The sequence below is a fragment of the Pogona vitticeps genome, chromosome 4 (assembly GCF_051106095.1).
Source record: "Pogona vitticeps strain Pit_001003342236 chromosome 4, PviZW2.1, whole genome shotgun sequence".
NCBI classification, from domain to species: Eukaryota; Metazoa; Chordata; class Lepidosauria; order Squamata; family Agamidae; genus Pogona; species Pogona vitticeps.
Genome location: NC_135786.1, coordinates 210,618,562 through 210,643,402, shown reverse-complemented (window position 1 = coordinate 210,643,402; position 24,841 = coordinate 210,618,562). Strand labels below are relative to the sequence as shown.

Sequence of the window (24,841 nt, the reverse complement as noted above, 5' to 3'; positions counted from 1 at the left end):
TATACTTTAGTTGAACTGTGGTTTTTAAAATTTTTACTATTTTCTGTTGTGTTTCTGAATGTGTGTTTTTGTTGTTGTTTAGTCGTTAAGTTGTGTCCAACTCTTTGTGATCCCATGAACCAGAGCACGCCGGGCCCTCCTGTCTTCCACTGCCTCCCATAGTTGGGTCAAATTCATGTTGGTAGCTTCAGTGACACTGTCCAACCATCTTGTCCTCTGTCATCCCCTTCTTTTGCCTTCACACTTTCCCAACATCAGGGTCTTTTCCAGGAAGTCTTCTCTTCTCATGAGATGGCCAAAGTATTGGAGCCACAGCTTCAGGATCTGTCCTTCCAGTGAGCATTCAGGGTTGATTTCCTTCAGAATGCATAGGTTTGATCTCCTTGCAGTCCAGGGGACTCTCCAGAATCTCCTCCAGCACCACAATTCAAAAGCATCAATTCTTCGGCAGCCATCCTTCTTTATGGTCCAGCTCTCACTTATGTACATCGCTGCTGGAAAACCATAGCTTTGACTGTGTGGACCTTTGTTGGCAAGGTGAGGTCTCTGTTTTTTTAAGATGCTGTCTCGGTTTGTTGTTGCTTTCCTCCTAAGAAGCAGGCGCCTTTTAATTTTGTGGCTGCTGTTGCCATCTGCAGTGATCATGGAGCCCAAGAAAGTAAAATTTGTAATTACATCCATGTTTTCCCCTTCTATTTGCCAGTAGGTGATGGGACCAGTGTCCATCATCTTAGTTTTTTTGATGTTGAGCTTCAGACCATTTTTTGCACTCTTCTCTTTCACCCTCATTATAAGAGGTTCTTTAATTCCTCCTCACTTTCTGACACCAGAATGATATCATCTGCATATCTGAGGTTGTTGATATTTCTTCCAGCAATCTTAATTCTGGCTTGGGATTCATCCAGTCCATCCTTTCACATGATGTATTCAGCATATAAGTTAAATATTATTTTCCTCAATTTTTTTCACTGTTCATTTAAGAAGGCCCTATTGTCTCTCCTTGCTTTTCTTTGGAAGTCTGCATTCATTTTTCTGTAATTTTCCCTATCTCCCTTGCATTTTGTTTCCCTTCTCTGCTATTTGTAAGACCTCGTTGGACAGCCACTTTGCTTTCTTGCATATCCTTTTCTTTGGGATGGTTTTTGTTGCTGCCTCGTGGCGCAGTGGTTAAACTGCTGTACTTGAGCCAAAACTGTGCTCACGACCCAGGGTTCAATCCCAGGTAGCCAGCTGAAGGTTGACTCAGCCTTCGATCCTTCTGAGGTCGGTAAAATGAGTACCCAACTCACTGGGGGGGGGGCAATGTACAGCATGCATAATTTATAAACCGTCCAGGGAGTACTTGAAGCACTATAGGGCAGTATAGAAGCAGCACACTTTTGCTTTGCCTTCTGTACAATGTTACGGGCCTCCATCCATAGTTCTTCAGGCACTCTGACCACCAAATCGAGTTCCTTAAATCTGTTGTTCACTTCCACTGTGTATTCATAAGGGATTTGGTTTAGGTGATTCCTGACTAGCCCAGTTGTGTTTCCTACTTTCTTCAGTTTAAGCTGGAGTGTTGTTATAAGAAGCTGATGATCAGAGCCACAATCAGCTCCAGCTCTTGTTTTTGATCACTGTAAAGAACTTCTCTATCTTTGGCTGCAGAGAATATAATCAATCTGATTTTGGTATTGCCCATCTGGTGATGTCCATGTGTAGAGTCGCCTGTTGTGTTGTTGGAAAAGAGTGTTTGTGATTACCAGCTTGTTCTCCGTTCAAAGCCCTGCTTCGTTTTGAACTCCAAGGCCAAACTTTCCTGTTGTTCCTTTTGACTCCCTACTTCAGCATTCCAGTCCCCTATAATGACAATAACATCTTTCTTTGGTGTCAGTTCTAGAAGGTGTTGTAAGTCTTCATAGAATTGGTCAATTTCAGCTTCTTCAGCATTGGTGGTTGGTACATAAACTTGGATTACTGTGATGTTGAAAGGTCTGCCTTGGATTCGTATTGAAATCATTCTATCATTTTTGAGATTATATCCCAGTACAGCTTTTCCCACTCTTTTGTTGACTATGAGGGCTACTCCATTTCTTCTATGGGATTCATGCCAACAATAGTAGATAGATAATCATCTGAATTGAATTTGCCCATTCCCGTCCATTTTAGTTCACTGATGCCCAGGATGTCAGTGCTTATTCGTGTCATCTCCTGTTTGGCCACATCCAGCTTACCAAGGTTCCTAGATCTTACATTCCAGGTTCCTATGCAGTATTATTCTTTGCAGCATCGGACTTTGCTTTCATTTCCACGCAGATCCGCAGTTGAGTGTCCTTTCGGCTTTGGCCCAACCACTTCATTAGCTGTGGAGCTACTTGTCCTTGTCCTCTGCTCTTCCTCAGTAACATGTTGGACCCCTTCCGACCTGAGGGGCTCATCTTCCAGCATCATGTCTTTTAGCCTTTTGTTTCTGTTCATGGGGTTTTCTTGGCAAAGATACTGGAGTGGTTTCCCAGTTGCTGCTCCAGGTGGATCATATTTAGTCAGAGCTCTCCACTATGACATGTCCGTCTTGGGTGTCCCTGCACGGCATAGCCCATAGCATCTCTGAATTACTCAAGCCCCTTTGCCACAACAAGGCAGCAATCCATGAAGGGGGATTGTGTGATAGAATAGTAATAATAATCTTAGAACTGCAGAGCTCTTAGTGCTGTATTAACTATTAATAATTTGGTCACAATACGTGGAATTCTCCACGTTTCTGGTTTTCTCTTTTGTATTTTCCTTCTGGATGATATTGTCTTAGGTACCTAATAAGATATAAATGTGAAAAAATACACAAGATAAACTGCTGTTTCTATTTCTCTGAGAGCATATTTCATTTTCAAGAAAACTAAGGTAACTGAAGAAGAAATGGAGTTAATTTTGAGTGGTATTAATTTAAAGTTATGTATAGATTTAACATGAATATAAATTACTGCTCCAATGTTTTCTAGGTATGGAGTATTCAGAATGATTTACTAGTCCCTTCTGGGAGTGCTCTGGGAAAATGCAACAAGGCTACACAAAGTAGTTCTCACAGGAGGGACAGTACAAATCAAACTCCCACTCTCTGGTTAAGGAATGGAAAATAAAAGAAATAAAATCATGGTAGGGAAAAGGCACATCTAATATGCAACTTTTTTGTTAAAACTTTGAAAGATATGATCTGTTACATGAAGGAATAAACAGTAAATGTTTTATTAGGCTTTTAAAATCAAAGAATGGTAATTAATATACTCAGTTTTTAATTTTTGTTATTTAAAATGGATATTTGCTCTTTGTATATAGAACCGATACTACTTATGTGATGTAAAACCAGCAAGTATGGTTACAATTCTTTATGTTTTGTAAAATTTTAACCTGGTAAGAATTTGGCATGCAATACTAGAATTTAATACTGAGCTTCATGGCGCAGTGGTTAAACTGCTATACCTCAGCCAAAACTGTGCTCACGGCCCGGGATTCAATCCCAGGTAGCCAGCTCAAGGTTGACTCAGCCTTCTATCCTTCCGAGGTCGGTAAACTGAGTACCCAGGTCACTGGGGGGAGGCAATGTGTAGCCTGCATAATTAACTTGTAAACTGCCCAGAGAGTGCTTGAAGCGCTATGGGGCAGTATATAAGCAGCATGCTTTGCTTTTTCTCTTTCTTTCTTTCTTTCTTTCTTTTTCTTTTTTGCTTTAACAGTGGTGCCGCTGCTTTATTTTGTGATCTTTGTAGAAGTCCTGGATAATGTAGTAGTATACACTTCTTATAATAACAAAGTGGTATAATGTTGGAAAAGGTGGAAGGCAGCAGGAAAAGAGGAAGACCAAATACAAAATGGACTAAAGGAAACCACAGACTGGAGTTTACAAGAGCTGAGCAGGGCATTCTAGAGATTGCTCATTCACAAGGTCACCATTAGTTGGGAGGCAACTTCACAGTAAGATATACTTCTTGCTTTCAAGAAATGAAGCTGATAAATAAAGCTTAAGGAGCAAGATGTCTTATGAAAACCTTAATTGTAATTTTTATGTCTTTCTACAAGGTAGAAGGCCCAAATCCAGCTGAAATTCTTCATCATTTGATGAAACTTCTTACATTTCATAGAGAGAAATCAATGTATCTGCAGAAGAGAATTTTCTGCTCATATGTAGGTCCTTATGCAAGCTGGAACCCTTGAAAATCAGTGTTGACAGTTTATTGGAGAGCCTGCATGTGAGCAGGACCTTCTCCTCTGCCAGTACATTTTGTATATTTGAACAAATTTTCTGTGAATGCTGTTAGTGAATTGTTCTACTTTCCAATCCAGAAGGCTTCAGGTTGTAGGAAATAATTTCATAGAAGATTACTGTTCCCCACCACACACACACAAAAATAGTTCTATTTTCCTGTTGATCTCAGATTATCCTTGATATACTCCTTTTTCCTGACATTTGCCTTTGCAGCTACATTTGTTTGGCATTATAGGTCTTCTGGTCATTCTGGATAATGCTGCTCTATTTAGTGCACCCTAATAACTCATTTAGAGTAAAGAGACTAGAAAACAGCTTCTTGCAGCCTTTGGAAAAAATGTAGACACGTCTCTTCTTAAGTTTTTGTACATGAAAAATAAACCCTGTGTTATTGTTCAAAATGCTGAGGTGGAATAGCATTTGTTCTTCCGGGTATCGTTTTGTTGAGGTCTTGTGTGTACCATAGCTGATGCCTCAGTTTTAGTAAGGTGTTCATTTCACACAAGAGAACAGCAGAAGATAAAACTTGATGTCAGAGGTTTTTTAATATGAAGATGAAAATACAGTGATTGCACTACTGTTTCTTCTTCAAATGGATATAACATTTCTATATGCATATTGGACTGGCTTGATGTAGTAAGCAAAGGCAGCAATGTCCAATATGAGCCTTTTGGTATTATTATGGTAGTTACAGTTGTGTTCAAAATTATTCAGCCCCCACTGAAATTGAATGTTTTGGCCATTTTGACATTGATTTTGATCATTCAGTCATCTTGCTTACATTTACATGAAAGAAGCACTTGTAGGTCAGAGAAATATAACCTTAAGTTTATAATGAAATAACCACAAATGTCTTTTCTGTGCTCACATCATTATTAGTTTTTATTCAACCCCCAAGTGACATTCAATCTTAGTACTTAGTACAACATCCTTTTACAGTTATAACAGCTTTTAAACGTGAAGCATAGCTTGACACAAGTGTCTTGCAGCGATCTACGGGTATCTTTGCCCATTCTTCATGGGCAAAAGCCTCCAGTTCAGTCAAATTCTTAGGCTTGCGCACTGCAACTGCTTTCTTTAAGTCCCACCAGAGGTTCTCAATCGGATTTAAGTCTGGTGATTGCGATGGCCACTCCAAAATGTTCCAGCCTTTCCTCTGCAACCATGCTCTAGTGGACTTGGAGGTATGCTTGGGATCATTGTCCTGTTGAAAGGTCCAACGTCTCCCAAGCCTCAGGTGTGTGACGGACTGCATCACATTTTCATCCAATATCTCCTGGTACTGAAGAGAATTCATGGTACCTTGTACACGCTGAAGCTTCCCTGTACCTGCAGAAGCAAAACAGCCCCAAAGCATTATTGACCCTCCGCCATGCTTCACAGTAGGCAAGGTGTTCTTTTCGTCATATGCCTTGTTCTTCCTCCTCCAAACATAGCGTTGATCCATGGGCCCAAACAGTTCTAATTTTGTTTCATCAGTCCACAGAACACTATCCCACAACTTTTGTGGTTTGCCTACATGACTTTTGTCATACTGCAGTCGACTCTTCTTATTCTTGGGAGACAGCAAGGGGGGTTCTGGCATGGAGACCTTCATTACGCAGTGTGCGCCTTATTGTCTGAGCTGAAACTTCTATACCCACATCTGACAAATCTTTTTTCAGTTCCTCAGCAGTCACACGGGGACTTTTCACCACTCTACGCTTCAGGTAGCGCACAGCAGTCGAAGTCAGCATCTTCTTTCTTCCACGACCAGGTAGCATTTCAACAGTGCCCTTTGCCTTGAATTTGCGAATGATGCTTCCTATGGTGTCTCTTGGTATGTTTAACTTCTTTGCAATCTTCTTATAGCCATTGCCCTTCCTGTGAAGACAAATCACCTCTTCTCTTGTCTTCCTGGACCATTCTCTTGACTTCACCATGTTTGTAACCACACCAGTAAATGTCTAGAAGGAGCTGAGTATCACAGTCATTTTAAAGCTGCCTAATTGGTGCTTACTTGATTGGTGCTCGGTGACATCCACAGGTGTTTTCAATACCTGTTTGAAAACACCTGAATGAACCTCTCTTCTTCAGAGTGGTAGTCTTTAAGGGGTTGAATAATTGTGGCAATGAAGAAACCACAAAAGAAACATTTACTACTGTATTACAAAAACAATTGATGTTATTTTGGTTGCATTTGGTTCTTTAAAACGTCCTTGTAGGATTTCATTCTGAATACAATTCCAAATGTACACTATAGTTCCTAAACCCCTTTACAGCATTGGGGGCTGAATAATTTTGAACACAACTGTATATCTTGCTTTATATCTACAAAAGGAATTCTCAAGACACCTTACAAACAGTTAATACTTACAGTAAACTACAATATATCATAAATAAAGTCACATCATGTAACAATAATACCAGTTCATGCTGTTCCTGAAAATGATTGTGGGAATTTGTAAAACTTGGTCCTGTATTTAAATAGAACATGCACCCATGAAGGATCTGTTAAAGCATATAAAGATGTGGTAATTGCATGGATGCAGTGTCAGAATAACGTAGAGCTTGTTGTGAGGTAATTATGAAGCTTCTAGTTGTTCAGGACCCACCAGGATGCTGAAAAAAAAGTATTAATGATGGTCAGACAGTCCTGTTACTTTACTGACTTTTTTTGTTTGTGCTAGCTACATTTATTTATTTATTTATTTATTTATTTATTTATTTATTTATTTATTTATTTATTTATTTATTTATTTATTTATTTGTTTGTACCCCGCCTATCTGGACTACCAGACCACTCTAGGCGGCTACATTGTTGAGATTGCATACTGCTACTTACAGTGCCAGGGGAATTTTGCAATGTGTTAATTGATATCTTTTTATTTGTCTTCTAGCCCATAAGTGCTGAAAATTACAATTAAAATTAAAATATAATTAAACTTTGGTGCCCTTCATGCTGATTTGACCATCACCTCCAAAAGATAACTGAACAGTAAGGATTAAGTACTTCATAAGAAAAGCAGTACTTTCCAGTGTGAGATTTATACCTTGTGCTGAGTGCATATGTTGATTTCACCTGATGCATTTACAGTGGTACGTCGACTAATGAACTTAATCCGTATTGGAACGGTGCTTGTACGTTGAAAAGTTCGTAAGTCAAGGCAAGATTTCCCATAGGAATGCATTGAAAACCATTTAACCCGTTCAGGCTCCTCTCTACCACTAGGGGAAGAATTTTTTTAATTTTTTCTTCTTTTAACCTAAGATGAACTTAGGTAAAAAAAAAAAGAGCAGGAAAGGGTTTTTTTTTTCATTCGTAAGTTGAAGCAACATTTTGCAAATGGAGCCGTTCATAATTCGAATCGTTCACTCGAATCGTTCACAAGTGGAGACGTTCGTAAGTCGAGGTACCATTGTATTTAGAACCTCCTTATACTATCTTCATTCCTAAAATGATTAATAAAATGCACTTGCTTGGTACTTAAAAGACTTCTTATAGTAGGACTAGATGGTTTTCTGTTTACCTCCAATAAAACTAGACCAGTAGTAGTGCCAAAATTGGTGAGACTGGGAACACAAGCAAATATATTCTTAAAATGTCCTGTATATCATAATAGTCTTTGAGTATTGTAGTGTATCATCCAGTAGTCCTAATTCAAGATGGCTCCTAAGCATGTGAGAAAATTTAGCCAGACTACATTTTTAGGGCTAAGTGATGAGGCAGTGTATCTGTGTCTTTGCTTCTGTAGATCTGGTTGAGAGCACTCACTTGAAGTTTGATTTTGTTCACCCACTGTGGAATTTGTGCCATTTGTATTCTATTTAACCTCCTTCCTTATCTTCAGTTCCCCAGTACACCATGGAGCCAACTAAACTCTATATAGCATGAGAGAATGGGAGTTATAACTGATTGTGTCAGTAGCCTTCCCAGCCCATCTCATCACAGTGACAGTGAGGTGAGCAAACTAAAAACTTCCCTTATATGTTCCTTTCACAAGGGGGATTGTGGCACATTAACAACTTCTTGTCTTGAAGATTATAAAACACCCTAACTCTCATGAAACCCTGAAAATGTGACACCTAAAGGGGGCAACCAATCCGAATATAATATTTATGGCATATTGTCAATATTCCTTGTGATGTTTGGATAAAATTGGTGTAACCTACCACAACTAATGGTCAAGTAGCTGGCATGCATCTGTTTGCTATCAGGAGTGTGTTCAGGCATGTGACTGAGGAGCATCTCACCCCATTACACAAACCTTAAGCAAAGACCAATGAGATAATATATATTAAGTCATCAAGCTAATTGTAGTTAATAATCATGTTTATCAGCTAAGTTTATAGACAGTCACAATGAAGTGAATGTTCAAAAGTGTATTTATATGTTCAGCACTAATAAAGTGCATTGCTATGTTATAGTTAAATCCTGTGCTCAAAAAGCAAGATCTGATATGTTCAACAAGACAAATGCTATAATAATTATGTTTGGGCCACAGTACTATGGAATTAGGCCCAGTGATGTTTACCTGGAAGTAAGCTCCACTGAACATTGTGGATCTTGCTTCTAAATAAATGTGCATAGGATTGATCAGGAATGCAGTCTTTGTTGTTGTAAGGTAAAGAGGATTATCCATCTGTGCTGTTGTCCCTACCATAGAAAATAGGCAGGGAGAGGGGAAGGGAAAAGAACACAACTACATCAATAACTTTTAAAATATGGCTGTTACCAGGCACTAGCATAGTTGTAATGTGTTCTGGAGTTTCCAGGCAATCCACATTATTCCTTTGGAATGTCTTGCTGTAGTTCATTTGGAGGTGTCTGTGGAAATAAGTGACACTACGTTTAATTTTTCCCCCCTTCCTATAATAGTTCACATTTAAAATGGGCTATGAAGCCCTTTTGGTTTGCAAGTCTTCAAGTGTTTTGTTACAATACAGTTATGATTGCTGGATAATTTTTATTTATTTATTTATTTATTTATTTATTTATTTATTTATTTGATTTATACCCCGCCTATCTGGTCTATGCACCACTGAGCTGCCCATGATCAATAGCAATCTGTGTCTCCACTCAAATGTTCAGGGAGCCCCCATTTGAATGTCCTGAAATAAATGGGCTCATGGCCAGGCATAGTTCATTCAGAGGTGTTGTTTAAAAGGATGATGGCTCCATATGAAGCCCTATGTTTTATGTCTTCACCATGTTCCCTTTTGAAAGCTAATGGTGATACCTGTGTTCCTCAGGTGTTTATCTGGCAGCCACTGATAAGTCAATTTTGCCAAAAAAGCTGCTTTCTATCAGAAATAGCCCCACATTTTATTAGCTGTGTCTTCAGAGCTTTGATGCATCAGTAACTTTATCTTGTTCAGATCTATTAGAACTGACAGCATGCTTTCATCTCCTCCTTACAGGCTTCCAGCTATTTTATTTAACTCCTCTAACATCTTAAGGATCAATATAGCTACGGTGAAAACTGGCATTCTGCAGAAAGCTATAGAGTATATCGATATCTATATTCTAGATGCAGATGTCTATATCTAGCAAAACAGCTCTTTTGTTAACCAATTGCTGTATAAAACTGGTATGTAAATGGCAGTTTATCTCTTTTTTTCTGCTAGAGCAAGATGCTGCTGATTTTTTTCTTTTTGAAAATTATACTTTAGATGACCTGATATCCTGAAGCATTGATTTATAACTTTGCCAATAATCAGGAATGTACATGATAATTTGGTTACCTATTCCAGGCATTGTTCTCCCAGAATTCATAAACAATGAAGCGGGATTCACTTGAAAGCTTCTGAATGGAAACACTAAGAAGGGAAAAACAGATTTGATGGAGAAAAAAACAACCCAGTGTTAATATTCATTCATTCATTCATTCATTCATTCGTGTTATTCATAGGCCACCTTTCTCCCGATGGGGAGACTCAAGGCATCTCATAGGGTTAAAAATATATTAAAAATTGTACATTAAAAACAATGATTGAATTATTAAATGATTTAAACCATTTAAAACTTCAAAAACAAACTTACTCAGCTAAAGAACAGCATTCACTGACTCTATTAAAAGACTGTCTCGTGTGTCTTCAGCTGTCTGCCAAAGGATAAAAGGGAGCAGGGGCCAACCCTTGTTAGGCTTGGTACATTCAGACACAGCAGGACACCCTCTTTTCCTACTCTGAAAATGAATGAGTTGTAGCAACACATATTCCCCCACCCCTTTCATCCTCAAGTTAGTGAGAAGGCTTGTAGCTCAGTAGCTGAGCACATGCTGTACAAACCAGAAAAGTCCATATTAAATCACCAGCAACTCCTACCTGAAATTCTGGAGAGTAAATACTTGTCAATGTCAATAGTACTGGGCTAGATGAACCAATAGTCTAGTTCAGTGGTTCTTAACCTTTTTGAAAGAAACGCCCCCTTGAGCCATTGAGGAAGTTATCATCGCCCCCCTCCCTGTGGTGATGATATCTTATTTATTTATTTATTTATTTATTTATTTATTTATTTATTTATTTATTTATTTATTTATTTAAGACACTTAAATCCAATGACCCCTGAAAACAAAATTCAATTGCAAGAAAATGAAATGCCCCCCAAAAGTAACATTTAATGATTTAGTTGCAAGGGAATTTTAAGATGCAAAAAGAAATATTAAAAGGGCATAAAAACAAACCACAATGCAGGAACTAAAAATTTCAAGATGAAAACTCTGAAACTAAATTAAGATTGGAGGAAAATATATATTCATGCACACTGTAAAAAGGCTGCAGCCATCTTCACAGGTGTGGCTTGCTCCAGTGCCCCCCTACCGCCCCCTTCTGCTCCAGCGCCCCCACACCGCCCCTTTTTGTTCTACTGCCCCCCTGAAAAATGAAATCGCCCCCTGGGGGGCATTATCGCCCACGTTAAGAGCCACTGGTCTAGTTCACTCTATTGCAGCTTCCTGTATTTACGAGATAATTTCAATTGCATGACACTTATTGGAAAATTTGATGTGCCATATATGAAGTTTAATCGCAGAATATCTCGATGCAGTAACAATAGTGTATGATTAGAGTGTTGGACTGGAGCTTAAGAACCCAAGGTTCAAATCCTTACTTAGCTATAAGCACACAGGGTGACTATGGACCAGTATATCTTCTCATTCTAATCTGCTTCCCAAGCTTGTGGGAAAAAGTAAGCCATTTGCAACCCCTTGAGTTCATTGGAGCAAAGGCATGGAAGTGCAGTTAACAACAATATAAGCAGATGGCAGGAATTACAGGTAGGTCTCATTGCACCTGCATAAGAAATACACACTGTCAAATCTGAAGCATCCAGCAGATGGCACCATGTATCTGGAATATAGTGTGCTAAGCAAGGTGGAAATACCCTTTTGTGGGTATGTCAATATTTTCATTTAACCGGTAACTTGTATTTAATAAAGCTATTGGTGTGTTCCATATGTCTCCATCTTTACTTTACTTCATCACTTGTTAAAATTTCCCAGATAGTGTATGTTTTTAATTTTGCAGTTATATATGAACAACAGGTTTTAAACCAAGAGCAGCAGTTTATGCTGAAGACATCCGAATTTTAATAGAATGCTTATTCTCAAGACAGTGAGTGCATCAGTTTTCTTTACCATTTCTATAATTGTTTTATTGTAAATTAGTTCCTGCCAACATTTGCTTTGAAGTTGCTTCCAATAAATAACTCTTTAAATTGTCTAAGTGCTTCATTAGATGCTGTCATTTTATGATAGGGGTAACTAGCATGAAGATAGTAAAAGCATTACAAAATAGTTTACCTCTCTTTCTTATGTCTTTGAATGTTTGAGATAATTGTTTTGTAATCCTGCCATTAGTCTTTGTTCTAATTGCTTGTGTTGTTTGGTAGGCCAGCTATCAAAACTGATTTAGAGCAAATGTTATCCAGAAAGTAAGTCCCTAGGCCCATTTCTTCATGATCAGACACATTTGCCTATACTCTGATTACAGATCAATCAATACCCGGGATCTTCTTACAGAAAATTGAGCAGAAGTTTCAACTTATTCTATAATATATATGTCCCTGCCTTTTTTTCACTGGATGCAAATTTGAAGTCCAAAACCAAACAGCCTAATTTTGTTACCTAGCTTTGAATAAGGTAGCAGCTAAGTGAAAAGAGAAGTCTTTACTTTTAATAGTTGTGCAGAATTGAGAATTTATGGAACTATTGCACTGAGATCTAATTAATGCGTTCCTATGGGCAAAAAAGTCAGAACAAAGTCAAATAAAAAACTTTATAAATATCATAGAAAAACATTTGTCTTGCGAAAAAATGTCAGTTAAAAAATTGTCTTGCGAGTCGCGGACCCAACTGTCAAAAACATTCTTGCAAAAAAGCGTCTCTCAAAAAAAATCGTCTTGCGAAGCATAGACCCAAACATCATCTTGGGAAAATCATCCATAGGAAAAACCATCTTGTGAAGTGCAACAGCAATCACAAAAACTAATCGTCTTGCAGATTAATTGTCCTGTGAGGCAATCGTCTTGGTAGGCACCACTGTACATGGAATTTACAGCAGAAACCTCCGCATATATGCTTTAGAAGATCCACCACATTTAGTGAGGCTTAACTTGCAAGCTGTTGGTCATCACAAACACTCTTTTCCAACAACACAAGAGTCGACTCTACACATGGTCATCACCAGATGGGCAATACCGAAATCAGACTGATTATGTTCTCTGCAGCCAAAGACGGAGAACTCTATGCAGTCAGGAAAAACAAGAGCTGGAGCTGATTGTGGCTCTGATCATCAGCTTCTTATAGCAAAACCCCAGCTTAAACTGAAGAAAGTAGGAAAAACCACTGGGCTAGTCAGGTATAATCTAAACCAGTGGTTCTTAACCTTTTTGAAAGAAACGCCCCCTTGAGCCATTGAGGAAGTTATCATCGCCCCCCTCCCCGCGGTGATGATATCTTTCTTATTTGTTTGTTTGTTTGTTTGTTTATTTATTTATTTATTTATGACACTTGAATCCAATGACCCCTGAAAACAAAATTCAATTCCAAGAAAATGAAATGCCCCCCAAAAGTAACATTTTATATTTAGTTGCAAGTGAATTTAAAGACGCAAAAAGAAATATAAAAAGGGCATAAAACAAACCGCAATGCAGGAACTAAAAATTTCAAGACGAAAACTCTGAAACTAAATTAAGATTGGAGGAAAATATATATTCATGCACACTGTAAAAAGGCTGCAGCCATCTTCACAGGTTTGGCTTGCTCCAGTGCCCCCCTACCGCCCCCCTTCTGCTCCAGCGCCCCCACGCCGCCCCTTTTCGTTCTACCGCCCCCCTGAAAAATGAAATCGCCCCCTGGGGGGCATTATCGCCCACGTTAAGAACCACTGATCTAAACCAAATCCCTTATGAATACACAATTGTTGTTGTCGTCGTCGTTTAGTCGTGTCCGACTCTTCGTGACCCCATGGACCAGAGCACGCCAGGCCCTCCTATCTTCTACTGCCTCCCGGAGTTGTGTCAAATTCATGTTCGTTGCTTCGCAGACACGGTCCAGCCATCTCATCCTCAGTCGTCCCCTTCTCCTCTTGCCATCACAATTTCCCAACATCAGGGTCTTTTCCAGGGAGTCTTTTCTTCTCATTAGATGGCCAAAGTACTGGAGCCTCAGCTTCAGGATCTGTCCTTCCAGTGAGCACTCAGGGTTGATTTCCTTTAGAATTGATCGGTTTGTTCTCCTTGCAGTCCAGGGGATTCTCAAGAGCCTCCTCCAGCACCACAATTCAGAGGCATCAATTCTTCGGCGGTCTGCTTTCTTTATGGTCCAGCTCTCACTTCCATACATCACGACAGGAAAAACCATAGCTTTGACTATTCGGACTTTTGTTGGCAAGGTGATGTCTCTGCTTTTTAAGATGCTGTCAAGATTTGTCATCGCTTTCCTCCCAAGAAGCAGGCGTCTTTTAATTTGAATACACAATGGAAGTGAAGAACAGATTTAAGGAACTAAATTTGGTGGACAGAGTGCCTGAAGAACTATGGTTGGAGGCTCGTAACATTGTCCAGGAGGCAGCAACGAAAACCATCCCAAAGAAAAGGAAATGCAAGAAACAAAATGGCTGTCCAACGAGGCCTTACAAATAGCAGAGAAGAGAAGGGAAACCAAATGCAAGGGAGATAGGGAAGTTACAGAAAATTAAATGCAGGCTTCCAAAGAATAGCAAGGAGAGAAAAAAGGGCCTTCTTAAAGGAACAGTGCAAAGAGATAGAGGAAAAGAATAGAAAGGGAAAAACCAGAGACCTCTTCAAGAAAACTGGAGATATTAAAAGAACATTCTGTGCAAACATGGACATGTTAAAGGACAAAAAATGGTGGGGAACTTGCTGAAGCAGAACACATCAAGAAGAGGTGGCAAAAGTACACAGAGGAATTCTACCAGAAAGATCAGGATGTCCCGGACAAGCCAGATAGTGTGGTTGCTGACCTTGAGCCAGACATCCTGGAGAGTGAAGCCAAGTGGGCCTTAGAAAGCAGGGCTAACAACAAGTCCAGTGGAGGTGGTGGCAGTCCAGCCGAACTATTTAAAATCTTAAAAGATGACGCTGTTAAGGTGCTACACTCAATATGCCAGCAAGTTTGGAAAATTCAGCAGTGGCCAGAGGATTGGAAGAGATCAGTCTACATCCCAATCCCAAAGATGGGCAGTGCCAAAGAATGCTCCAACAGTTGTACAATTGCACTCATTTCACACGCTAACAAGGTTATGCTCAAAATCCTACAAGTTAGACTTCAGCAGTATGTGGACTGAGAACTCCCAGAAGTACCAGCTGGATTTCGAAGGGGCAGAGGAACTAGAGACCAAACTGCTAACATGTGCTGGATTATTGAGTAAGCCAGAGAGTTCCAGAAAAGCATCTACTTCTGCTTTATTGACTACAAAAAAGCCTTTGACTGTGTGGACCACAGTAAACTATGGCAAGTCCTTAAAGAAATGTGAGTGCCTGACCACCTTATCTATCTCCTAAGAAATCTATATGTGGGACAGGAAGCAACCGTTAGAACTGGATATGGAACAATGGATTGGTTCAAAATTGGGAAAGGAGTATGACAAGGCTGTATATTGTCTCCCTGCTTATTTAACTTATATGCAGAATACATCATGCGAAAGGCTGGACTGAATGAATCCCAAGCCAGAATTAAGATTGCTGGAAGAAATATCAACAACCTCCGATATGCAGATGATACCACTCTGATGGTAGTAAGTGAGGAGGAATTAAAGCACTTATAATGAGGGTGAAAGAGGAGAGCGCCAAAAATGGTCTGAAGCTCAACATCAAAAAAACTAAGATCATGGCCACTGGTCCCATCACCTCCTGGCAAATAGAAGGGAAAAACATGGATGTAATGACAGATTTTACTTTCTTGGGCTCCATGATCACTGCAGATGGGGACAGCAGCCACGAAATTAAAAGATGCCTGCTTCTTGGGAGGAAAGCGATGACAAGCCTAGACAGCATCTTAAAAAGCAGAAATATCACCTTGCCGACAAAGGTCCACATAGTCAAAGCTATGGTTTTTCCAGTAGTGATGTATTGTAGTGATGAGAGCTGGACCATAAAGAAATCTGACCACTGAAGAATTGATGCTTTTGAATTGTGGTGCTGGAGGTAAGAGGAGAAGGGGAAGGCAGAAGGAAGGTGGTTGGACAGTGTAATCGAAGTGACCAACTTGAATTTGACCAAACTCCGGGAGGCAGTGGAAGACAGGAGGACCTGGTGTGCTGTGGTCCATGGGGTCACAAAGAGTTGGTCACTGCTTAATGACTAGACAACAAGAACTTGCAAGCAAAATGGCTTAAGGAATGCAGTCTCTGTATGTTTAAGCACCTGATTTTGTAAAATATTTTGGCTGCTTCTGATTTATGAAGAATGTTTATAGAACGCCTTCATGAGTCACCTCTCACGGCTAACCTAAATGGAAACTTCCTACAGCAATCTACATTTTCTCACTCCCGCTTTGAGCAGAAATGTACTTACTGGAGACAGCCATCCTGAGAAGAGGCAGAGTCTACATACTGCTTCAGAGCACATCGAAATTGCTCTACTTCTTCTGAAATTACTGACATCTGACGCTGAACTATCAGTATGTGCTGACAAAAAGAGTAAAACAGTATGATTTTGTGAACACTGGTTGTACTCCTGCCATTGCATTAAGTAGCATTTTATACACCAAATCTTCTAGAAATGCAGATACATAATCTGGTTGCTCTTTCTTGAATCCATCAGCATTCATTATAACAAAAAGACCAGTTAATAACTACTGCAGTGTAGTATGTTCTTGTTTAACAAGTCTATCAACCAGCTATGCAAGCCTATCAACCAGTGATGCATTCTTTTTCTCTGTTCTGCTTTTCTAGCATTTCCCCTCCACAGACAGATATAAATTAGTGGTAACTGATCAGTGCTCACTGGTCTATATGTCCATCTACCTTTGTACTTCCACAAACACTGGCATTCCTGCAAGCCTGCTGATGTATCTCTCCTGCTGGCAGCTGGTGCCATTTGAACCCAGTACTTGGCCCATACATCTCTAAGAGTGGGAATGATTACCAGGTTATCTAGTGAGTGTATCAAAGCATCACACAGTTGTTGTCCAGTCTCACTCCTGAGACTTTTTATTTATTTACAGAAACAACAATAACTAATAAAGAATAATGTTACGAAGAAGTAAAAAAGAGCTCTTATTTCGTAGGCAGGACAGCAGTATGCATTAGCCTGGTTATTGGAGCCAAAGAAAGAGCAAAGTAGTAGGGATGATGCCTCATGGTGGAAGGTATTGTTTGCATACAGAAAGTTTTTGCAGTTCAATCTTGGCACCTTCAGGTTGGCCTGGGAATGACCTGTATCTGAAATCCTGGAGAGCCACTCTCCATCTGCACATGTACTAACATTGAGCTTGAAAGAATACTCTCACTCAGTATAATTAAACTTCGTTTACAGCTGCTTGTGGTGCATTCTCATTATATTGGCTTTCTAAGGATGACAGCTTGGAAAGCCAATATAATTCCACAAACCTCTCCCAATGTTTGATTTGGTATCTGGCCACAAGCCTCTCTGTGGCTAAGTTATCAGCACAACAATGAATCGGGGGGGGGGGGGGGAGAGACACACTTCTGTGTCCAAATAAAGGGCACCCAGATCACAACTTTTGGTGACACCCCACCTGATTCTTGTCTAGTTCTGTGACAATATTTGTGTGTTTCTGGTTCTCTCAGAAGACACCATTCCTAGAAGGGCACTAGCAGAGTTTCCTGCAGTTTCCTAGAAACTTTGTTTTATTTTTTTTTCCTCCAAAGCAGCCAGGAAAGATGTCAGTGAGGGATTTTAAAAGCATCAGGGTTGCAGTCTGATTCCTTCTTAAAAGGGCAAGGCAGAAAGCCTGCTCTTCTACTTTTTCTGTCCTTTCTCACTCTTCTCACCATTCATGTTCCTTGGATCTGAAATCAGGAGTGATGCAATCATAAAACTTTGTTGAGTAAATCCCTGATGTTGCAACAGGAAAGGCAAGAATGGTTCTTTTCTAAGATATGTATGTATTCCATCTTTCTTAGTTCTTTCTCTTTCACCACTGCTGCTCATGATGTACGAATCTTCGCTTTAACATATAAGTTCAGTGAAAGTGTCACACTCCACCTTGTAAATGCCTCTAGTCTCTTTGATCTACCCCAGAATTGCACTAGAAACACCCAACTACGTCTAATTTGGTTTATATTTGCACATTAGTTTGAAGACAATGCACATTCTTACTTTGGGTGCAAAGCTGCCTACTTTCAAAAATACTTGAGATTAGTGAAGGCAAAACCAAAATGTGACTTGTAAATGTAGTAGTAATTGTGTAATAATCATGGGAATATTAATGACTCACAGGTTGATACATGAAGAATTGAGGACATTTTTCTGCTGCCCTTCCCATTTAGGTGGATATGATAACAAAGTGAACCTTCACCTTCATCAACTCACAATTTAGGGGAGGGGGGACTTACAGATTTAGTGTTTCCTTCTGGCATCTCTTCTTCTAGTGGCTCAAGCTTTAGATCCTTGTCAACAAGATGAGGCACAAATACAAACAAAACCACAAAAGATTAACTCTCGGTGCTGCAAGTACTATACTTTGGTTTTTCAAAAGAAGGAAAGAAAGCAAATGTTGAAGTTTGTATGGAATGTGAAGACACAAGAAAACTCTATATTCTGAAAGAGAAATTTGGGGACAATATTACCATGTTTCCCCAAAAATAAGACAAGGTCTTATATTAATTTTTGCTCCAAAAAATTCATTAGGGCTTATTTTCAAGGGACGTTTTATTTTTTTCATGTAAATTTATTCAAATACTGTCATGTCATCTTCTGGTTGCTGCACAATGGTGGAGGGTGAGGTTTCACTTAACTGGCTTATTTTGGGTGCAGGGCATATATTATAAGCATCCTGAAAAATCATACTAGGGCTTATATTCAAGTTAGGTCTTATTTGGGGGGAAAACAGGATATTTCCTAATCTAGTACCTGTAGCTGATTTTCCAATAGAATTGTTTCTGTGTACTGAATATCAGGGACAATTACTATTTTAACCATGAAGAAAGTATGTCCTAAATGTACATCAGATAGCTAATTCTGATTCTTCTGAAGTATTTTAGAGAAGAAGGCAATACATAAATGTTTGTATTCTTCCAATGCATTTTGCAGAACATAATGTGTGATCACATATTCATAAAATGATTGTATTTTCATTAAAGACCACATTAATACAAATAGTTATAGTCGCGCATATCTGTTTTGGGACTACAGCCATAGATATGGTTTAGAAATTTTTCCAGTTTTTCTTCAACGTGGTTCCAAATTTCGAAGGTGTCATCCACATATCAGACCCAGATTGCAATTTGGAATCACAGTGAAGAAAAACTGGAAGAATTTCTAAACCATCTCAGTAGCATCCACCAAATATACAATTCACCATGGAAAAAGAAATAGAAGACCAACTCCCGTTCTTAGATATCATGGTCATACGCAAACCTGACCTCCTATTGGGACTCATAGTCTACAGAAAACCCACCCACACAGACTGGTACCTACACAAAATCTGCAACCACCACCCATGACAAAAAAGGCATAATCAAAACACTGGTAGACCGTGCATATCGGAACTGTGAAGCTCAATTTCTCAGCACCAAACGCAACCATTTGAGTTGGGCCTACAGGCAAATGGTTATTCCAAGAATGAAATCAAAAGAGCCATCAAACCGATAAAATAACACCAAACTGAAGTTGAAAAACAGCCACCCACAAATAAAGTATTTCTGCCATACATCAAAGGGTCAAGTATACATTATAGATAACCCATCCTAGACGAGGAATTGTGTTGATTGTATTGATTTGTTAAGTACTGATTGTGCTTGATACAACAGGCACTTTTCTCACCTGTAATTTGCAAATCAGTTTCTTTTGTTTTGTGCTTGGACTTCAACCCATAAGCACATTCTCCAAAATATTGCCTTAACTGCCTGTTTCTGGGACATAAACATGATTTCAGCTCTAATGGGAGAGTCACCTGTGATATATAGTTTGGCCCTTCAGAGACAGGCACCGGGTTCTGCTCATTTAGTAGATGTTCCATGTGCTCTACAACTATCCTGTCTGAGCAGGGAATGTGATGCAAAAAAGCACATCAATCTTTTGGGTGCAAAGGAGGGTCTATCAAGCACACCTTCTGTTCCAGTCTGTCAATAAGCTTCTCAAGTCTGTTTATTTGGTTCATCCATAAGTTGTCCTCTTCTAGCCAGCCTTTGGAAGAAATAAATAAGATATTTAAGCCATTTTTGGAAACCAAGACTTCATTGTTTTGTCTGTTCATGTTAATATGCATGCTTGTGTCTATGGAAGAATATTAGATGGCTTTTAGTATTTGATCATGCTTCTTTGATAATTATTAAGGGATAACATTTTGCAGGCATAAATATTTGGTACAATGAGACTGTTCTTTCCAGAGGCAAAACATTGCTGATGGAGTGATGGGAGCTAGTTTAATTTCTTAAAAGCACACAAAACAATTTATTCGTGAAGGCTTTCACGGCCGGGATCTAATGGTAGTTGTGGGTTTTTCGGGCTCTTTGGCTGTGTTCTGAAGGTTGTTCTTCCTAACGTTTCGCCAGTCTCTGTGGCTGGTATCTTCAGAGTGCTGTCCTCTGAAGATGCCGGCCACAGAGACTGGCGAAACGTTAGGAAGAACAACCTTCAGAACACGGCCAAAGAGCCTGAAAAACCCACAACAAACACAAAACAATTGTCGCAGAAACCCCAGTAAGAACTGAGACTGTGTTGGCCTAAGCATGTAGGGATGTAATTCTCCCCATATTACAACAGCGGTCCTGGTTAAAAGCTGCTACCCTTGCTACACGTACACTTCCCAAAGCTGCAGTAAGCTTTGGGAGAAAGGCTGCCAGATTACAACCTTCAACTCACAATTAAGGGGGAAAGAGCATTTTGTAAGTACAGGGACAGAAGAAGCTATGAAAATGGTGCACCTTTGTCCTGAGAAACTGCTGCCCAACCTAAGCATTCATAGAAAGGAGCACAGTTTGGGTTCCTAAACGGCAACAACAAAAATAGAAAAGCAACTTCTATAGATCATTGTCCAAAGGGACCCCCAGTCCCAGGATCATTTGCAGCTAAACCATATCAAGGTTCTTAAACACAGCTCCTCAATCTTACATGTACTTATTGAAATCTTTCATACTTGAAATCTGGATATATTAGAAGTAATGCCTTAATATATGTGAGCAGGTTACCCATACTTCAGATGTGTCAGCATCCGAATGTGGCAATAAAGGAAATCACTCTGTACACGTTTGAGTACTTCTTTTATTTCACAAGTGGTGAACAGCCCTGCCTTCACCTGTCTGTCACAGCTAAACAGGGGAGAAGGAGCCAATGAATGGACGGAAGGTGGAGCCAAGGGGGGAGGGGGCTGGATATAAAGGCTGGTGGATGGAGTCTGACAGAGATTCTGGTAGTGAGAGACAGTGTGAAACTTAAAAGTGTACTAAGAGTGAGTTAGAGATCTGTAAGAACGCTGAATGGAACAGAGAGTTAATAGAGTTTTAAAGTTAAAGTAGAACTGATTTAAGTATAAGTGATTAGCAACCTGTGATTTACCTAATGAATATTAATCAGATGTTAACTTCCCTGATCTAATAAATGACTTCAGTTTTAAAAGTACACATGTCTCCATGATTAAATGGTATTAAGGCAGTAATACCTGGTGGCAGCGAAGAAAGAAGAAGGGCGAGAACCTCGTGAAAGCCTGGGGGAATAAGGGCTTCAGAGGAGATCGCCACAACAAGTTGGAGGGCTAAGCTCTAGCTGAAACCACATTGGAGATGCATAGTTCGCTCATCTGTTCTGATTTTTATAGGACATCTAATGTACAAGTTGCTTAGCAAAGCACATCTTCTTAATCATCCTTTACTCTGGCCACATGAGGCTTGCAATATTTCCAGTATAAAGAGCATAAACCTCTGCAGGTAAAAACAGATGTGTACTTCATATGGATAGGCTGCTCAGTTATAATTATAGACCGCTGAAGGGTATTTCCTTCTCCTTGTGTTTTTGTACATGCAAACCAGTCTTCCTGGAATGCTGTTTTGATTTTGCTTGCTTCTCATACTAGAATGTGCTATGTTCCCCGACACCTGCCATCATTTTAATGTTACATCACTTTTTCTAAATCTAGTGCATTTTTATAGGTCTTGCTGAACCCCAATTAAATCTTCAGAATTATCTAGTCTGTTATATAACAAGATGTCATATTTAGGTTTCTCAGGGCAATGGGGTATGGCTGAGGTAGCTGATCAAGGGCATTTTTCATATTACATTTTTTAGACAAGCAGTTGAAAATCTTAACCTATATATCTTTAAGAATGAATATACAAAGTATTAAATGAATATTCCCGTAGGGGCAAATGCAACAGTTGGTACACTTGCCACAGAGCTAGAATTGGTTGTAATTTATTAATTTTTATCCAAATGTTTTGAAACAGTGGAAGCACAAAGCAATACTCCTTAAACAATATTACCTGGGTTAAGAAGAGGGCTAACTGGAGAAAAACTGTTATTTCGCTGGAGTCTTCGACTTGAACGTCTTCCTGGCTTCTGAATTTTGAGAACCTCTGGCTTTGCTGGCACTTGTCTTAAGAAAAATATGTATAATGTATAAAGCAGTCTCGTCATTCTAATTTTGTCTCCAGCCTTATTCATGCATCAACATTATTCACTCTGTTGCTGTAAATCACAGAATGTTCATAAACATTCTAACTGCAGCAGGTCTGTTACAAACATGATAATCTCCACAACGAAAATGAATAGTAATATTGGCAGGATAATAACTCTACACAGAACCTAGAAAGAGGAAACTCTGGAGATAATATGATAAAAACAGTAAGAAGTGCAACTTCCACATAAATTTTGAAATTTTGTGGTACCAACCAAAGGGATGAAATGTTTACAAATGTTTACAAATATGTAGGAAGGACTCCCTATGCCCCAAAGACCCTGTCCAAACCAGTTTGCCCTAGACGATCCAATGGTTCAAAGGATAGCTATAAAAATGCTGTAACTGATTCTCCCCATATAACTATGCGTAGTACACAATTATCTGTTGAACACTTTTTAATTGCATTTTGTATATTTTAGCCATATAATGTTTAATGAACTGGTTGTACACTTTTAAAATTGCATTTTGTATATTTTAGCTATATAATATGTTTTATGAGCTGGTCACCCAACTGTAATAAATTCATTCATTCATTCATTCAACTTCTACATAAATTCCTTATTTTGTTGTTAATTGGAAAAAGGAGGGGAAATGCTAGTTTATATCTTTTAAACCACTACAAGTTCCATATATGAAAGTAACTGAAAATGCTTAGTGATTCATAATGGAGCACTTGGAATTATATTAAAGACACTGTTATACACACTGTCTCTTTGTTGGATCACCATCTGAAACATTTGCCCAAATTCATTTTGTAAGATTATGAAGCACAGAGCCCAGCAAAACTGAACAGGATTTATTGTATAAAAATAATGAATTTCAAATAACCTCTTGACATCAGAATTTTGGTGCCAATCAAAATTATGAGCAAATACCAGTTGGATAAGTTTCTGAAACAGTGACGGGAACTCCAGTACACTTACTCTATAACACTTCAGTCTTACATATCACAAGATATACTAATCATAGGCTGTAAATTAATTAGATATTCCTACACCTTTGTAAGAGAACTTGTGAAGCCTTAACACATTTAAATTTGTCATAATGATTATCCTACTGTATGTGCATCCACTCATCTCTATATGATACATGCTTAAATCTCTGTATTTGTCTAGTGTTCTAAAAAAATATCCCATCTGCTTTTGTTATTATTACTTAGTCGAGATACAATGTGTGGTGGTTACTGGAGTACATGAATGGGGGGGGGGGCTGTTGCTGCATCTGCTGGCTGGTCACTGTGCAGACAGAATTATAGAATCATAAAGTTTGATGGGGCCTATAAAGCCATCAAGTCCAATCCTCTACTCAATGCAGAAATACAAACCAAAGGATATCTGATAGGTGATTTTCTAAATTTCTCATGAATGCCTCCAGTGTTAGATACAATGCTTTGGTCCTAATCAGAATAGATCTTCAATGTTCTTATTCTGAGTTGTCAATGACACAAAAAGGTACCAGGCTAAAAATCGTTACGAAGAATGAAAGTAGACATGCGATAGATAGCAATTTCCCTGGTTGGATGAAAGTCCATTTTTGCTCCATATATATTTTCAGCTTGTTCTCATGAAAATCTGTTGAACTTGTTCTCCTGAAAATCTTGGGACCATTTTTTATTTTTTTCATAGCTGTAGGTTCAAAGATTTTCCCTTTCATAATGTTTCAAACATTTGAACACAGCATAGATTGGCAGCTGCATCTCCCCAGAACAATTCATGATATACTATTATTATGTGGGAGGAAGGCAAAAGGAACTTCACTTACTTTTCTTGGCGGGTTTGTTCCTCTGTAGTTTCCATGGCACACTCCAGAGAATTGTGGAGAGACTGCAGCTGATTCAGGGTTTCTTTCAGCAAAAATCGAGTCACAAACTGTTTCAACTTAGAAGCCTCCTGATAGTTCTAAATAACAACAACAACAGACACTAGCAAGAAGGCAAACCTTAATATTTCACAACTCTGCATGCTTTCCCATTTGTAGACCAGAGAGACACCTCCCATGGGTTATATCTGGCCCATAGGTTAGACATTTTTCATCCCTGTCTCAGAACCATTCATTATGATTTCCAGTTGTCCTTATACTGTATTTTCTTTCTATATCCACTTTTATTTCCAAACATGAAACATTTTGACCAAAGAGACAATAGCAGAATAGGATTCCATGGATTTCAAACAGAAGTGCTACAGAATAGAACTCAAAACAGGTGTTTACTTCATAGTTTTCAAAGTCAGAAAGCATAGTCTGAAGTCAATCTGTCAAAACATGCAGGCCACATATGACTCACAAAGTTTTTTTTCATGAT

General features: G+C 39.0%; 1 protein-coding gene across 3 annotated transcripts in view; it reads right to left on the bottom strand.

The window, feature by feature from the left end:
* Window positions 1–4,766: 4,766 nt before the first annotated feature.
* Window positions 4,767–24,841, bottom strand: part of NECAB1 (N-terminal EF-hand calcium binding protein 1) — a 58,462-nt gene continuing 38,387 nt past the window's right edge. For 2 of the 3 annotated variants that reach the window (XM_072999097.2, XM_078393584.1), the window contains 8 exons: window positions 24,304–24,440; window positions 22,346–22,458; window positions 19,978–20,054; window positions 18,263–18,316; window positions 16,257–16,369; window positions 9,965–10,039; window positions 8,956–9,047; window positions 4,767–6,841 (listed from right to left, as the gene is read on the bottom strand). In XM_072999097.2, coding sequence (XP_072855198.2) covers window positions 6,816–6,841; window positions 8,956–9,047; window positions 9,965–10,039; window positions 16,257–16,369; window positions 18,263–18,316; window positions 19,978–20,054; window positions 22,346–22,458; window positions 24,304–24,440 — 687 coding nt within the window. In that variant the 3' untranslated portion in view covers window positions 4,767–6,815. Of the gene's footprint in view, window positions 6,842–8,754; window positions 8,877–8,955; window positions 9,048–9,964; window positions 10,040–16,256; window positions 16,370–18,262; window positions 18,317–19,977; window positions 20,055–22,345; window positions 22,459–24,303; window positions 24,441–24,841 lie in introns of all 3 variants that reach the window. The other variant, XR_013545311.1, reaches the window with a different exon arrangement.